Source organism: Lampris incognitus, chromosome 3, assembly GCF_029633865.1.
Source record: "Lampris incognitus isolate fLamInc1 chromosome 3, fLamInc1.hap2, whole genome shotgun sequence".
Taxonomy (NCBI): Eukaryota; Metazoa; Chordata; class Actinopteri; order Lampriformes; family Lampridae; genus Lampris; species Lampris incognitus.
The window spans coordinates 17,219,533-17,237,001 of NC_079213.1; the positions used below are offsets into that span (position 1 = coordinate 17,219,533).

The window sequence follows — 17,469 nt, forward strand, 5'->3', positions numbered from 1 at the left end:
CAGAACATTTCTGGAGAAGCATGTCAAACTAGTAGAACTTAGTTGCACATCAGGCAAATGACAATGATGTAAAAAGAAAACAAAAAAACACCTTGAGCTCTTTAACTTTTGCATCCTTGGAGCCCAGTGGGAAGCACAAAACCAGGATTATAGGGGCACAAGTAACGTTAATTGGGACAGAAACAGTGTTGCAAAGATGTAAAACAATACTGGCGTAAAAGACACACTGCGGCCATGTTTCAGTTCGAATGTTGGCGTGCTGTGATGGGATCGCGTCCCATCCGATCTTTCGCATCAGATTCAATCATCATGAATGAAGTGAAGTGATGCCATGACCTTTGTCTCAGAGGATATGCTGCTTCTCTCCTCATGACCAGACACTACGCAAGTAGGCCGTCCACCCAGCGTAATTTCCATCCCTCAGTTAAAGAAATTCCAACACATGATTAATGTAATCATACTATTACTTTTGTCATGTGGTGGTAGAGCCGGTGACCTACTTTGAGTAGAAACCAGGGCAAAGTTCTGCACACATCCTGCCGTCCCTGACCATGTTTATGAGAGAAAGAGAAAATGCTTGAATGAACTGGTGAATTGGGGGGGAAAAGGGCCAACCTTCAGCGATGGAGGCTGATAGATAAACAAAAAACGTGTTTTAAAAAAGTCTCTAAAGTTTCATAATCTATTTTTCATCACTTAAAGTTGTGACTGAATAAGTTGCACCAAAGCCAGTTCGGTTGCTTCAAACCAATTAAGGTGTTTATGTAAAGTCTACTTCTCTTTGAAATATGAGAAAATTACTTTAATCAAAGGATTCTTACGTTGTCATTTGGCCGACTCCAGTTTGGGCGGTGAGTTTACAAACAGTCACCTCATTTGGCAACGCGGTGGCCGAGCAAGCCAATAAGAAGGTCACAGATTCCGTTCCGTCGACAGCCATCTTGTCCCCGTGGGAGCGCCGTGAGCGAGAAAATGAACCCCAACCTTACAAATCATTGGGTGGCCAAAAGAGGGTCAGCGGAATTCCCAAAATGTCACCCACTTTGTACTACCAGCTGGTGAGGTAGGCGGGAATACGCTCCGTGACGCACGCCACATCTCTTACATGGGTTTAGTCCACGTGCCACCTACCCAACCCTGTGGGTGGACTATCAAGAACACCTGGCTTTCTCCAGGAAAATAAACACAGGATGCCTGTTGAGCAATATTCTCGCTTTTTTACATTTCTATTCCATGAGTCGATCAGTTTAGCTTTCATGAATGGACATTCTGGTCAGGGGGTTTGCACAGATGAATCAGAGTTTTATCTGTCTGAGATAAACGCAGCATTCTGCAACTTAATGTTACTATATTCCGCCCTCTAGTGTTCAGCATAAAGTGGTACAGACTATGTGGACTGAAAACATTTCGGAGAAAATCATTATTTCCTCATTTTTTTATGTAAGTGCATGTGTGTGTGTGGGGGGGGGTATCTGTAGGTATGTATTAATTAGGTGAAGGGCTAACTTCTTTCATACACCCTGACCTCCATTTACACCCCCTCCCACAGACTCCTTTTTTTAAAACGGTGCAAATAAACAACAAAATACTTAAGCATAATAGTGAGTATCAGGCTTAGTTTATTATCCCCTTACAATCTATTCATCCATTAACGATATATTCGCTTAGGAAAACGTCATGTTTAATCATGTGATGATGTCAAATGAGACATTGTTACTCGGAATTTCTTGGCACGTTTTATATTCACAGTAGGTCCACAGTAGCAGCAGAGATTCACAGCTCTTCATAGAGGCGCCGCTGAAGGACACTGGGGTGCAAGACTCTTTAGCCTTATTGTACTAAAACTAAACGATGGTTTCCCCCTCACTGGTTCTGAAAACTGGAGATGACAAAAAAAAATTAAATAGGGACTATGTCTTTGACTGAAAGCTCAATGGTGTACTTGTCATCTGGTGGGGTGCCTCAGAAACAGGCTTGGGTGCAACCGCACACTTCAATAAGTTTAGGTAGAAGAACTGAAATGTAGGGCTTCATTTGAATGACAGAAATCAGTCCTGGGTGAGTGAAATTACATGTCTCCCTGCCCAACGTGTGATAATCCACGTTTCCTGGTGATGAATGGGCTGAAATTGCGCCCCTGCTGGTTGAACTCGTCAGCTGCTGCAACTGCGCAGTCTCGAATGCTTCACACGTCCAAGTACATTACATTTGTCTAGAGACACGTCCCACTTTCAAAAAACACAAAACAAAGTATAAATGTCCATATCAAAGCTGATATTAGGGGGGTGATGTTCTTTAAGCAGTGTAATTTTTGATCCAAATTCATGGTTTGAGAAAATTATTCGCCTTCGTAGTAAACCTGCCTGCCATTCTTCAGCGCCCTGGTTCACAGTATAGCACAACCAGTCACGTGACAAACTGAAAAAGACGTTGACTCCTCACCGTTCTCTCCTAAAACCGGCCGAAGTGTTTGTTTTAAGATACTGGTAGTGACTGCTGGGCGGAGTTTACTGCATCAGCGCAACAGAAAGGGTAAATTGACATTCCCAGTAGACAGAATTGGTTGTTCGATACCTTTGTTTAGTGGTTACATAAATTCCCTGCGCTGTACTATTGTTTGTGACAAACACCACCCATTTGTCACCAAAACAGATTTAAAAAAAAAAAGACAAATCAGAAAGGGAACTGCAAACACTGTTTTGGCTAAGTCAGCAATCCATTAGAAAAGTTTGTTCTCCAAAATCATTTCTTATGGCTGTAAATCCGCATTTACAGCATTCTTTTTTTTACATAAGCAAAAAAAGTCATTTGTTTCTTCGTCTAAACATCTTTTTTTTGCAATAGTTCTTCTCAGACATTCAGTGTGATAATATATATACTATATATATATATATATATATATAGATGTATGATTTTTTTAAATACATAGCAGTACAAGCTTGTTTCGTGTGTCGCACATTCATCAGCTGCTTTATACACACACACACACACACACACACACACACACACACACACACACACACACACACACACACACACACACACACACACACACAAACAAGTGTTTTTGGTTTTCTAGCTGGTTAGACCAGTTTTGAGGTTGGGGGGTGGAGTGGAGCTATGTATGGTCCAAGGTGAAGTCAGCTTGTTTTCATATACTCAACAGGATCAACGGGGTAAGCTGTCCCTCCTAGCAGGCTCGACAAATTAACACAGGAGAGTCAGGGAGCTGTCAGTCTAACACGACGTGTACAAGTCACACGATGTGACTTGAGAAGAGGACTAATCAGCCAAATCAACTGAAAACACCCATGCGTGTGTCCCGGGTCTTTAATGTTAGAGCTCCACCCATCTGGTACCATCCCTTTCTTCCTTCATACCCTCCTTTGTCCAACTCATCCTCTGTCGCTTCTGTTAGCAACATGACTTCTTCTCTGATGCCGCAGAATAGGTGGCTGTGGTGCCATTAACTGGCCGAGAGTTGGTTCGGAGGAGGACGCATTGGGACCGGCTGCTAGCTGCATCTCCCTGCTGGACGGAGAGGCCGTTGCGAGACAGCAGCTCCCTGGCCATCAACATGAAGGCGTCCTCCACATTTTGGCTCTCCTAGACAGTATGAGGAAAAATAGAAAGGAGGAAGAAGAGAAAGAGAGAATGACGAAGAGAGAGAGATGGACACACACACACACACACACACACACACATTATAGTGAGGTCTATAACATGTTTAATGGTTCAAAAATGTAACAAAGCCAATCCAGTACTTTAACCTTTGTGTCTATATGTATGTGCCCCAATACCTTAGCAGATGTTTCTAGAGCAACTAGTATCTCTCTTTCCTTGGCCAGACAACAGGCTTCCTGAAACCGAACCTGACGCTCTGACTCCAAGTCACATTTGTTACCTGATGGAAGAGATAGAAAGAGGTGACAGCACATCAGTTTATATATATATACACACACACACACACACACACACACACACACACATATATATATATATATATATATATATATATACAAATAAGGAGCAAAATGGTATGGTATGTCTCATAAAGAATTTACTTGACTCACTGGATTTTACACACACACACACACACATATATATATATACTGTATGGCAAAGGTGCCGTAAATGCCATTTCATGGGACCTCTAAAGGGCTATTAATGGCATCCAGCCGACCCTACTTAGGACAGCACTTTGCATGTGCTATATACACTCACCGGCCACTTTATTAGGCACACCTGTCCAACTGCTCGTTAACGCAAATTTCTAATCAGCCAATCACATGGCAGCAACTCAATGCATTTAGGCATGTAGACATGGTCAAGACGATCTGCTGCAGTTCAAACCGAGCATCAGAATGGGGAAGAAAGGTGATTTAAGTGACTTTGAACGTGGCATGGTTGTTGGTGCCAGACGGGCTGGTCTGAGTATTTCAGAAACTGCTGATCTACTGAGATTTTCACGCACAACCATCTCTAGGGTTTACAGAGAATGGTCCGAAAAAGAGAAAATATCCAGTGAGCGGCAGTTCTGTGGGCGAAAATGCCTTGTTGATGCCAGAGGTCAGAGGAGAATGGCCAGACTGGTTCGAGCTGATAGAAAGGCAACAGTAACTCAAATAACCACTCATTACAACCGAGGTATGCAGAAGAGCATCTCTGAACGCACAACACGTCAAACCTTGAGGCAGATGGGCTACAGCAGCAGAAGACCACACCGGGTGCCACTCCTGTCAGCTAAGAACAGGAAACTGAGGCGACAATTTGCACAGGCTCACCAAAATTGGACAATAGAAGATTGGAAAAACGTTGCCTGGTCTGATGAGTCTCGATTTCTGCTGCGACATTCGGATGGTAGGGTCAGAATTTGGCGTCAATGACATGAAAGCACCGATCCATCCTGCCTTGTATCAACGGTTCAGGCTGGTGGTGGTGGTGTAATGGTGTGGGGGATATTTTCTTGGCACACTTTGGGCCCCTTAGTACCAACTGAGCATCGTGTCAACGCCACAGCCTACCTGAGTATTGTTGCTGACCATGTCCATCCCTTTATGACCACAGTGTTCCCATCTTCTGATGGCTACTTCCAGCAGGATAACGCGCCATGTCATAAAGCTCGAATCATCTCAGACTGGTTTCTTGAACATGACAATGAGTCCACTGTACTCAAATGGCCTCCACAGTCACCAGATCTCAATCCAATAGAGCACCTTTGGGATGTGGTGGACCGGGAGATTCGCATCATGGATGTGCAGCTGACAAATCTGCAGCAACTGCGTGATGCTATCATGTCAATATGGACCAAACTCTCTGAGGAATGTTTCCAGTACCTTGTTGAATCTATGCCACGAAGGATTAAGGCAGTTCTGAAGGCAAAAGGGGGTCCAACACGGTACTAGCAAGGTGTACCTAATAAAGTGGCCAGTGAGTGTATGTTTGTGATTAACAGGGAGATTCTAACTAGGAGGACGGGCTCTGATATATCAAGCACTACAAGAAACTATTGCTAGTTCTTCCCACACAGAATTCAATATGTATGTTCTTAAAAACATGCAGTGCTCAACATGATTTATGTGAACAGAGACGGTAACGCTGCGAGCAGGGTTCGAACCTGCGCGGGGAGTCCCCATTGGATTTCAAGTCCAACGCCTTAACCACTCGGCCATCGCAGCTGCACACATGCTGCCTTAAAGCAATTTTATCTCCACATCCAATGTGCACGAAAGCACAGCAGATGATCACTGGTGGAGCGGATGCTTATTTTGTCCCGTGTTTCCTTTTAACGTCGACTAGAAGCCACAGCACTTCCTCACGTACAAGACTGAGTGGTTAAGCTGTCAGGCTAAATATGCAAAGGAGACCATCTGCCTATGCTCAAACCCTGCTCTTGTTGCGTTTGCACTGTCCGCTCCGCGTGACAGCCAGGCATAACATCTGTTCTCCCTGCTGGATAATCACCTCCTTTGAGTTCAGCGTTTCAGAACAAGCACCCCGGGTTCCCTTAATTTTTTTTACACCACCACCCAGTGTGTCTAATTTTACTTTCATCCCATCCTTATTAAAATAACATCATTAACCTTGACCTGATACCTATAAATCAAGCACAGGCTGTGCATCCCTGACCTGGCTGTCTTTTCATCCAGCTGTTTCATTTAAGTGTGACGGACGGAGGAAATTACACATTTTAACCTGAAGAGTTTGGAAACTGCGATATGGTTATGAGGTTACTGTATGGAAATCACTGTTTGTACACCATTTCACCCAAATGATGCCACCTTAACCATTTCCCACCTTATCTTTTTTTTTTAATGTTTTCTCCCTTTTTCTCCCCAATTGTATCCGGCCAATTATCTTACTCTTCCAAGCCACCCCGATCACTGCTCCACCCCCTCTGCTGGACCGGGGAGGGCTGCAGACTACCACATGCCTCCTCCGATACATGTGGAGTCGCCAGCCACTTCTTTTCACCTGACAGTGAGGAGTTTCGCCAGGGGGATGTACCGCGTGGGAGGATCATGCTATTCCCCCCAGTTCCCCTCTCCCCTGAACAGGTGCCCCGACCAACCACAGGAGGCGCTAGTGCAGCGACCAGGACACATACCCACATCCAGCTTCCCACCCGCAGACACGGCCAATTGTGTCTGTAGGGACGCGCGACCAAGCCAGAGGTAACACGGGGATTCGAACCGGCGATCCCCGTGTTGGTAGGCAACGGAATAGACCGCCACGCTACCCGGACTAACCTTATCATTTTTAACCTTCACCCCTACCCCCAACCCGGCCCTAACCTTATCCTTAGCCCTTATTCTAACTTAATGTTAACCACCGGGTGATGTGGTGCACAGATAGGAAGTCCTGTCACTGGATAAACTTTTTACGATGGCGCTACTTTGTCCTGGAAAATAAAAAAACACATATCTCGCACGTACGCACACATACACACATACACACACACACCTATGAGAACCAGCACCACATTTGCTGCTCCACAGAGTTCCACTTCCTGGATCCAGTGGGTCACCGATTCAAAAGTGGCACGTCTCGTGATGTCATAGGCGATCATGGCGCCATGGGCACTGCGGTAGTAGCTCTGCGTAATTGTACGAAACCTCTCCTGGCCTGCCGTGTCCCACACCTGCATCTGTCACACACACACACACACACACACACACACACACACACACACACACACACACACACACACACACACACACACACACACACACACACAGAGGCACGCAAAAATGTAAACTAAATATATATAAAAATACTTCTGGATAAACACACATGTACACAAAGGGAGAAAACTAGATGTAAAGTCACTGGTTCATGTTGTTACATGGGTATTTGGAATATTTTGGGTTACATATTAGGATGCAAGTATACATGATTTTAATATGTGGCTTCGGCTCAAATGCAGGCAAACACACATCTAGACACGAAGGCCAAAAGACAGACTAGAGTGTTGCAGAGGAAGACAACTTTTAGACACTTCATTTTGAATCAAGTCTTGATAGACTGGCTTATTTTGAAACACACACACACACACACACACACACACACACACACACACACACACACACACACACACACACACACACACACACACACACACACACACACACTCACACACACACACACACACACACACACACACACACACACACACACACACACACACACACACACACACAGATTTCTTGTTCTCTCTCTGGAGATTAGTCGTTAAGTTTGCTGGCAGCATCCAACCATGTCACCATGGTAACAGTTATCATGACAACAAAAAACATGGACTCAAAAGCTTAACCTGCCAGGCCTTGGCTAACCTACTGGTACATAACCAGTGTCAGTCTACTCAGAGGCATTTTTTTTCTGTCCAATCTTGCAAAGATCTTATATTAGATTTTCTACTCTGTTCTTTGACAAAAAAACCTTATTACTTTAATACGGTTTGAGTCTATTTAATCAAATTTATTTGATTAGATTATTGTTTCTGTTGATCAGCAGCTACACTAACACACAACCTAAAACCCCTTCAGTAAACCCACTTTCTTGTCTTTTTTGCCTACTAGTTCTCACATTGAAACCTGCTACAAAGGGGTATGTGATGTTTTGTCTCCTCGAGCGTAGTTGAGAGAAATAAGATTCATGTGACCATACATAATAACCCTTGTAATGGACGCATCCGTTCATTGTTGGTGTTTAACTTGGAACGGTGTCTTGTTTTCAAAATGTTATGGTCAACAGGGTTCGAACAACAACTGCACCACAGTGTGCATACAGGAAATATGAAGAGATGGAGGGCGAGAGAGGGAAAATGTAATGCACATCTCACACATACGCACGACATGCCAAAATCCTGCATGACAACAATTTCAGGCCAGTTGTTGACATACACCAATGTGGACTCAGAAAATGCTATCTATAGAAATACATCCCATAATAATCATGTGACTACCGAGTCCACAGCCCCTGTTGAACCCTACTCTCTGCTCTGGATCACCACCGTCGATACTTGTTGTAATTCATGAGAACACAATGTGGTAGAAACCGGAGACAGGGGGCCTGTGAGGAGGTTAATGAGCCTTGCCAGTATGTACCACCCTCTTAGTACAGCTGCATGACATAGCTCTTCTTATGTCAGTTCATTTGGTCGACACAGAGGACGCATGCCACGGATTCCTCCTCCACAGTTATCTGGATGGCCGATCAACAAAACAATACAACCAAATGTGTGGGCAGGCATCTGTGTGTGTGTGTGTGTGTGTGTGTGTGTGTGTGTGTGTGTGTGTGTGTGATGGATTGGACCTTCCTCTTGTCTATGAGGTATTTACAGCTACTTCACTCCTAACCATCAAGAGGTTTCACAGAGAGAGAGAGAGAGAGAGAGAGAAAGAGAGGGAGAGGGAGAGAGAGAGAGAGAGAGAGAGAGAGAGAGAGAGAGAGAGAGAGAGAGAGAGAGAGAGAGAGAGAGAGAGAGAGAGAGAGAAGATATAGCAAGAAAGATAGAGAGAGTGAGGAAAAGATACAGAGAAAGAGAAAGAAAGCTAAAGTGAGAGAGAGAAAGATACAGTGAGAGAGACAGAGAGAAAGAAAGATACAGAGAGAGAGAGAGAAAGATACACAGAAGGAGAGAGAGAGAATTGAATTTTAAAGCAAGTCTTTATTTAACAAAAAACAGACTTGAAATCTTTCTAAACATAAACAATATTTGTCAAAGTACAAACACTCAATAAGCATCTTTCAGCAATCCCAAAAAACAATCATTCACCAAAAAAAAAAAAAAAACAGGTAAGACCCCTTTTATCCAAGCTCTGCAGAAAAAACCAGCTCATCCTTTATGGTCGAACACAGCCCCCCTTTATAACACCACAAAGAGAAAGAGAGAGAGAGAGAGAGAGAGAGAGAGAGAGAGAGAGAGAGAGAGAGAGAGAGAGAGAGAGAGAGAGAGAGAGAGAGAGAGAGAGAGAGAGAGAGAGAGAGAGAGAGAGAGAGAGAGAGAGAGAGAGAGAGAACCACAGAGACCGAAAGAAAGATACGGAGAGAGAGAGAGAGAGAGAGAGAGAGAGAGAGAGAGAGAGAGAGAGAGAGAGAGAGAGAGAGAGAGAGAGAGAGAGAGAGAGAGAGAGAGAGAGAGAGAGAGAGAGAGAGAGAGAGAGAGAGAGCGAAAGATACAGAGAGAAACACAGAGATACAGAGAGAGAAAGATACAGAAAGAGAGAGAGAAAGATACAGAGTGAGAGGGGGGGGCAAGAGAATTGTCAAGCAATGATTTCTATACTGCATTAATGTAAAATAAGGAAATTCACTATATCATTACATACATATCCACACCCAAAAATAAACAAATGCACCGTCCATTGCAAAAGTCATATGTTAATTTCCTTCTCAGATTACTATCCAGTACATTGAGAATATACATTTTTATATACATAGCTAGCTCCAGAAAGTACCAATTCTCTGATCCTAAAAGCTTAAGAACTAGGCTCTTTCTGTTGCAGGACCATTTTAATCATTTATTTCATATGCAGTATACTGATAATGTCACACAAAATGACTGTTGGTATGCTAATAACATGTTTCTACTATCAGGAACCAGTTTCCTTTAACTCAACATGAATAAATAACATTAGAATGAAACTCTCTGTTTCACAATGCCAAATAAACAGGACTTAGCTTGCTGCAGCGTTTTTTACGAGTGGCATTATTTACAGGAAACAGGGGACATGCAAATGAGATGTTAACAGTGGGGCTATATGTGGGTCATGTGTTGTTGACTTTAGCGTGGGCGGGTTAAATTACTCTGCGTTTAAATCAGTTAGTTCCTTCTCCATAATGACGATGCAGAAATACATTCCAGGTGTACTGTAGGCCGGCGAATCCTGCAGAACTTGTCTGTCCTGCAAGCTGCTGGCCTGCCATTGTTTGGGTTTGTCCAGGGTCTGTCTGACTGTCAGCATGGACAACTGACATCTTTGAATTTATAGAGGACATGTTTAATTTACAGCTCCCCTCTGATCTCTTATGAAGGTAGATTTAACCAACTGCATGTGGGCTTTGCATGTAGCATTGTCTGATTGCATCTGTTTTATTTGTTGTTGCTAATGTCATGCACTTGGGAGCATTCTGAACCACATTTTATGCAAGACATGCTACATTTTATGTACAAAGTCTATGGTAAAGTAAAATAAAGTGAATTGTTGGGTTATTATAAATGGCTAAGATGGGGTGAATACATGAAAAAAGAATAAGGAAAGCATAAGGGAAGTTTTAAGTAAGCGTATATTTGTGTGTAACCCCCATCGACACTTACACACACATGCACAAACGCCAGCAGAAACACACAAATGCACAAGATAACCTAAAGTTTCTCTACATGTGAGCATCGGTGTGTGTGCTATCTTGAAACAGGGGCTACAGCAGTCAGTTTAGTGTATACATCGACAGCGTGCTTGAAACGGTGGGCTTAAATCTGAGTCAAGCTTTAAACCCTGGTCAATTTTGGCAGTAAGTTATGCAGTATGTTGGTTCTTTTCAAACACTAACCTTGACTTTCTTCCCATCGATATCCATGGTTCGCACGGTGAAGTCAACTCCAATGGTGTTCTGCTGCCTCTCTGAGAAGACCCCCGATTTGAAGTTCTGGACGATGCAGGTCTTCCCCACGTTAGAGTCTCCTATCAGGATGATCTTGAACAGGAAGTCACAGGAATCGTCTTGTTCCACTCCTACCGTCTGCATGGCTGGAGTGCAGTACAGTCTGCCTCCCTTCGTGGGAACCAAATGTCTCCTTTGACTATATGAGGTATGGTTGTATTTCTCCGTTGGGTGACTTGGATGTTTAGTCCTCCAACCAGGAGAAACTCAAGTTACTCCAACTGGGCTTGTAAAAGCCTAGGTAGGCCCAAATCCAAAGGTGGGTCATGCAAAAACATAAAGCACCTCCTGATGTTATATCTGGAGGAAGAAAAAGTGTTAGTTATATCTCCTGAACTGATATAACTGGATATTAACTTACCACAGTCTGCACAAATCCAGGCAAAAAGTGTGCGAGATGAAATACTGGATGCTTTTAGGTTAGTTCCTGAGTGAGTTTGACCTTATTAGCCTGATTAGCTTGTAAAACAAACATGCGTTGAGCAATGTAGCCTCAAAAAAAAAAAGGTTTGGACAACTGCTGTTTGAATGCTTCTGTCAACGTGATTACTTTCTCTGTCTTTTACTGTCTGTTTGAATTTTGCTTGCTCTGGGTTTGAACAATGTCAAAGGTGGTCAAAAACTTTTGAAAGATTAACAAATGCAGTTCTTTTCAGTTGGAAAGAAGGAAATCTCTTCTATTTACAATTTTGTTCTATGGTCTTTTGTCTTCAGAAAGCATGGCCTTTCTCTCTCTCTCTCTCTCTCTCTCTCTTCTGAATCTGCTCTGCTCTGTAACTGCAGCTCCTTTCAGCTCCCTCTCAGGTGCTGACCTGCTTCATCACCCACGGCAACATAAAGCATGAATACACATCCCATAATGATTTGTCCTCAAGTGAAGGAAGGCCCAGGTGAGCTCCAAAGAAAGAAAGAGCGAAAGATAAGGAAGAGTGGTTCTTACTTGACGGAAACCACCTGGTTGTCTCTGTTGCTGAATAAGGTTTTTCTCTCCTCAGAAGTCTCATCCGCCTGCTGCTTTCACTCCTTTTGTTCATGTCAGGGATTTTCCTGCACTCACTCTCTCTCTCTCTCTCTCTCTCTCTCTCTCTCTCTCTCTCTCTCTCTCTCTCTCTCTCTCTCTCTCTCTCTCTCTCTCTCACACACACACACACACACACACACTCACTATCTCTCTCTCCACCTGTTCTGCAGCACCTGTTGAAACAATAGAGTCCCACCCTACCTGCTCTGGGGTGTGTGAGTAGTCCCGCCTCTTGACAGCTATGGGAACTTGGGAAATGTAGTCCTGTCGCTGAGCATGACATTATTACAACAATAACAACATTGTTACAATAATGACAACACATGAAGAGGCAGAGGGGTGGGGTGAGGAACAGAAGAAGGAGGAAGAGGAGGTCAGGGTAAGAATAAAGGTGTGGAAGAAAGGTAGGAGGTAGGGGGACCCGTGGGAGAGGAAGAGGCTGACAAAAGTTGATGACGAGGTCACTGTAAAAAGTGAGGAGGGGGATGATAAGGAAAGAGAAAATACAGATGATGAAGAGGTGGAGAGGGGAAGAAGAGTATGATGAAAATGGGAACAGAACACATTTGGAAAACGAAGGAAGAACAACAGATCATTTGTCTTAAAACCGACACCAAATAATACAGTCCAAACAGATGCTGTCACCTCTTTGGAGTGTCCCTCTCTTGACCCGGTAGGGAAGTAGGAGGATGTAAAAAGAACTACATTGTAAAGGATACCAGACTCTGAAAGGTCCTGCCCAGCTTGATTATTTCTTCAGAAATGTATCTGAAACTCAGATTCTGTTTAGGGCCTCAAAATGGTTTGGGCCCTACCCCTATCATATAGCCATTTGACTTCACACCAACAGTTTGTCTGCAAACGTTTTACCTCCTTTGCCACAAATGTTATCCCCAGCCTGCTGTTCTTATGGCTTTTTGCAGAACTTAACAAGCATCTTAGATATTATCGCATAAGCTCATTCACTGATCAGCACGCTTGACTTTGAAATTAAGTCCCATCTTCCTTGGGTATGCGGAAACAAAAGAAAGACTGATTCGGACAGTTACAGCAATTTACTTGACAGCGTTCAGGTTGGGTTGATAAGCACTTTTTTCATGAATAATGCCGTGCTGTATAATCTGAGGATAAGGTTGGTCTGAAGTTAGCCTACTATTGGGATGTATGTTTGCTTGGTTAACATTAGTAGGCCTGCGTGCGGAGAAATAAGCTGCGGATGCATGTTACAGTGTGTTCTCATTCACTGTCACTAATTATCCTACACCTTTGTTACAATTTCAGGTCAACCGACTATGCAGTGCAAATGTAACATTGGACTGCATTTAGTTCTGGTTTAATTGCACCTGACTCGATTAAGTTATGTAGTTGAAACAGGTAGACCCTGAATATGGAGCTGCCAGGGAAGAGGAGAAGAGGAAGGCCAAAGAGGAGGTTTATGGATGTGGTGAGGGAAGACATGCAGGTGGCTGGTGTGACAGAGGAAGACGCAGAAGACAGGAAGAAATGGAAACGGATGATCCGCTGTGGCGACCCCTAACGGGAGCAGCCGAAAGTAGTAGTAGTAGTTGAAACAGGTAGACCAATGAGTTGGCCAAAAACATGTCAAAGCTAGCAGCCATACCAATATGTACCCTGGCCCTGTTCCATGATGGAAGCTAAGCAGGTTTTGGCCTGGCAGGTACTTGGATGGGAGACCTCCTGGGAAAATGAGTTGCTGCTGGAAGTGTTGTTGGTGGGCCAGTAGAGGCAGTCTTAACTCTGGTCAAGTCAAGTCAAATCAGAGTTAATTTAAAGTGCATTATCACACCGAGGTGTCCCAACAGACTGCAACAAAAGCAGCATTAAACAACATGTGCCACAGTGCAGTGCTGTAGGAGATGCTGTCCTTCAGATGACACGTTAAACCGAGGTCCTGACTCATTGTGGTCGTCAAAGATCCCATGACACTTATCACAAAAAGTAAGGGGTATGTATCTGAGGAAATGAGCAAAATCCATAAAAATATGACTGACTGGAAACAAACATCCTCGTTTTTTTTATGAGTAATTGACAAGTTTTTCGTAATAGTCCATAAATCCTGACAGATGAGAACTGGCATGTAATAACAAGTGTGTCTGACAAATCAGTTTTATTTTAATTTTTTTATCAAAACAGTGCCGCGCAAAACACATATGGGATTCAATATTACAGACATTAGAATTAATTAACTGCCAGATAAAACACAACAAAGCAATATCTGCTGTCATCCAATCAATATTTGAGAATCTGACGTGTTTAATGAACATCTGTTCTGATTATTCCATTTCATTATGGTAAATTGTGCATCAGCATACCTGGCGTCTTTAGTCACCAAACCCTGATGGACTGCCATTATCATGAGAGAATCATGAGAAAATGTTATTTGCCTGCAACAAGACTTTTTATTTATTCACTAGTCACTACAAATTTCCCGGCAGGGCAGGCCTATGCAAACATTGCATATCATTGGATAGATGCTTCTAAATCTGAAATTGACTCATAGTATGTTTGATCTGCAGATTGTCTCATGACCGAGGATGCCTGAATAAGCGTATAAGTACTGAGGATTGCTCAATGTAAAATTGCATCTTTAATTAGGCTATATTTCTCTCTAGCCTGTATTTACTGCCAAAAGTGACTATCCAATTGAACGTATAGTACATTAATATGTCAACGAAGACGAGCTCCTTCATTGTCATGTATTGTATTCTATATATTCTATGTATATTATAATTACTTGTTCCCTCTTTGTCTCAAAGACACCAAAGTTTCTGATAATTGTCCTTCATGAAGCCATGTTTGCAGCAAGCATGAAACGCAGATTTGAAATGAAACGAACTTTGCACAAAAATAATATTTATCACTATAATGCATCATATTTTACACAAATGAATACGCGTATATTCTCACTCTTACACACTGACATGTATCATAACACAAATACCTCATATTGTGGCATTACATTGTCAAATATGACTGGTATAAAGTGACCTTGGTTGCTAGTGACAGCTTGCAAACAAACACCCACGCTGACTCCCAGTATGAAGAAATGCTTCATTAATTTTGTTTAAATTTTCTTGATTTACTAAACCAGTCTTTTTTTCTGCACATGCTGAAATTGCCAAATACCATTCGCTTCAAGGACGTTTATTTCCATCTATAATCCCTATCTCCCACTTCCAAAGTTTTTTTCCCCAACCAAAACAAATCACTGACTTTCATAAACTGTCACACCTTCAAACCTACTAACTGGCTAATAGATACAACACTTGTTCTGCAATGACATTTTTGCCACCTGTCCACACTTCACAAAAACAGCTTCAAGCCGTTCATCTGCGTTGAGGTGGTAATTCATCCAATTCAACAGCACAGGGCATGTGGCGTCGAGGCCAAACCGCGCCCTTTCAGGGGCCACCCCTCTTTTTGGAAGTATGCAAACACAGCATAGCTTCACCCGATGGACTTAAAATTCACTGAGCCTTACGTGTAGAACTTATGAAGCCAAAACACAGTGCTTTTGGCCTAGGCATGAAAGCTTTGCTGCTGCTTGCAGCTTAAATCAAACGTTTGTTATCTGTTGCCTCCCACATCAAGATGTTTTAAGAGTTTTAAGCCTATTTCACAGCAGATAAACGCTATTGAACTCTACAGGATCATAACCCACCCCTTATGGCTTCATGGCCAGAGTGAAACATACACACCAGATGTGACGTGCCTTCTACATAATTCAGGTGACTTCTATGATAATGTAATAATTAAATTCCAATGCGACATGCAGTTTAAGTATCCTAAGCATCATTATCTTGCTTAGGTTTCACACACAACAGCAAAAAACCTCCTGCAGAAGACTGCAGAGAACTGTTAACTCTGTTATTTCCCCCTGTTCTTCCAGTCTCTTTTGTGCTATGGATCGCCTCCTCACAAAATGCATAGCTCAGCATTTTGCGCTTGCAAAATAAGACCATAAAGCAGAATCAAGTGTTTCTTTCCAATGATGAATGTTAAAAAAAAATCCCCCTACTGAAGCCCATTATAATGATTTGATGACCCTTATCAAATACTCAGATATCATGAAAGCCACATAAAACAAAAAAACAAAACCTCACATAAGACAAAAACTTATGAAACTGTTGAGACAAACGTCCCTGTACCCTTTCAGTCCAGATTGGAAATTGTTCGAGGCAACAGTGTAATGTTTAAAGAGATAATAATCTGTGACTCCCTTCATCTGGTACTCTTGCATCCATCCTATGTTTGTGTAACTATTCCATTATTTGGTTTGGCGTCATGCTGCAGTAACCTTGTCCATTTTGTAGCGCTTAACAAAATTAGGCGTTTTCTGATGCGTCTCTCAGGGTGGTGTAATTCCCTGATTTGGCCTCTGCACTGTACGCCACCGGCGGGACTTCGACCTTTTGTTTCAGCTGGCACAGAATTGCAATGCTCAGTACAGCTGACACAATCTAGGGCAGATGGTAAGAGAGAGAGAGAAATAAATAAGGTTTAACCTGTTTTATGAGCCTGACAGACTCACACATATATACAAACACACACACACACACACACACATCTGTACATGCAAAAGACTTCAGTACAACACATACTATACAGTTGTTTTAATGCAAACACAATTTCAATTTTGAGAGCGATGTCTTGACATCTGACGCCCAAGTATTGGGCTGCCATGAGAAAGAGGAAGTGTATTTCCAGCTTGCACTGATGCTTTGTTCGCTTCTTGTATTTAACACTAAAGCCGTACTTTTTCTTTTCCTCTGTCACTTATACTTTGCCTGGTTATTTTTACCTGGCAGTTTTGGATGTAAAATTTGTGTTTATAAAACATTTTCAATTGAATTGCGCACGGGTTGTTTTGTGTTTTTCCATTTCGTCTTACCAGCAAACTGCATTGACTATTTGAAGGATGGATAACATGTTAGGCTGACTGATACAGTAATGTACAATCAAGCAAACACACCAGATAAACAAGAGAGATCTGTATCGTGTATAGCTAAATAAACACATGGCTATGGCTAACTCAGGCCCCGTCCCAATACACCCCCCACCCCCCAGCCCTACCAATCAGCTCTACCCCTCCATTTTGCACACTCCCCCATGGTGTGATTTTATTTGGAGTGGTGGGGTTGTGTTCCTCTAGCCCTCCAGATGGTCCTCCAAATGCAGCATTTTCAGATACAGACTCAAAAATGAGTGGTTGAATAAATGTACTGCAAGCTGGCTTAAAGGGAAAATTCATAACATTTCAACCT

At 42.8% G+C, this 17,469-nt stretch overlaps 2 protein-coding genes and 1 non-coding gene across 4 annotated transcripts in view; all 3 read right to left on the bottom strand.

Annotated features, from left to right (window-relative positions):
- Positions 1-3,019: 3,019 nt before the first annotated feature.
- On the bottom strand, positions 3,020-12,211 carry LOC130109035 (ras-related protein Rab-19-like). The gene is made up of 5 exons (XM_056275743.1): positions 12,104-12,211; positions 11,053-11,463; positions 6,964-7,147; positions 3,801-3,904; positions 3,020-3,606 (listed from the first exon to the last, which is right to left on the bottom strand). Exons 2-5 carry the CDS (start codon positions 11,245-11,247, stop codon positions 3,415-3,417), a joined length of 675 nt encoding a protein of 224 aa, XP_056131718.1. The 5' UTR covers positions 11,248-11,463; positions 12,104-12,211; the 3' UTR covers positions 3,020-3,414.
- Positions 5,597-5,678, bottom strand: trnas-uga (transfer RNA serine (anticodon UGA)). The gene has a single exon. It is a non-coding gene; the product is annotated as a tRNA-Ser (tRNA).
- Positions 12,212-14,299: 2,088 nt separating the features above from the next.
- LOC130109034 (tetraspanin-8-like) overlaps positions 14,300-17,469 on the bottom strand; it is a 35,674-nt gene continuing 32,504 nt past the window's right edge. For both annotated transcript variants that reach the window (XM_056275742.1, XM_056275740.1), the window contains exon 9: positions 14,300-16,665. In XM_056275742.1, coding sequence (XP_056131717.1) covers positions 16,531-16,665 — 135 coding nt within the window. In that variant the 3' untranslated portion in view covers positions 14,300-16,530. The remainder of the gene's footprint in view (positions 16,666-17,469) is intronic.

Bases quoted from the DNA above. Each gene is read 5' to 3' on its own strand.
- LOC130109035 (XM_056275743.1), bottom strand. From the start codon at position 11,247: ATGCAGACGGTAGGAGTGGAACAAGACGATTCCTGTGACTTCCTGTTC. The intron at 7,148-11,052 runs GTTAGTGTTTGA...TGTGTGTGACAG, and splicing joins TCGATGGGAAGAAAGTCAAG to ATGCAGGTGTGGGACACGGC. The intron at 3,905-6,963 runs GTGTGTGTGTGT...CTCTTCCATCAG, and splicing joins TGTGGTGCTGGTTCTCATAG to GTAACAAATGTGACTTGGAG.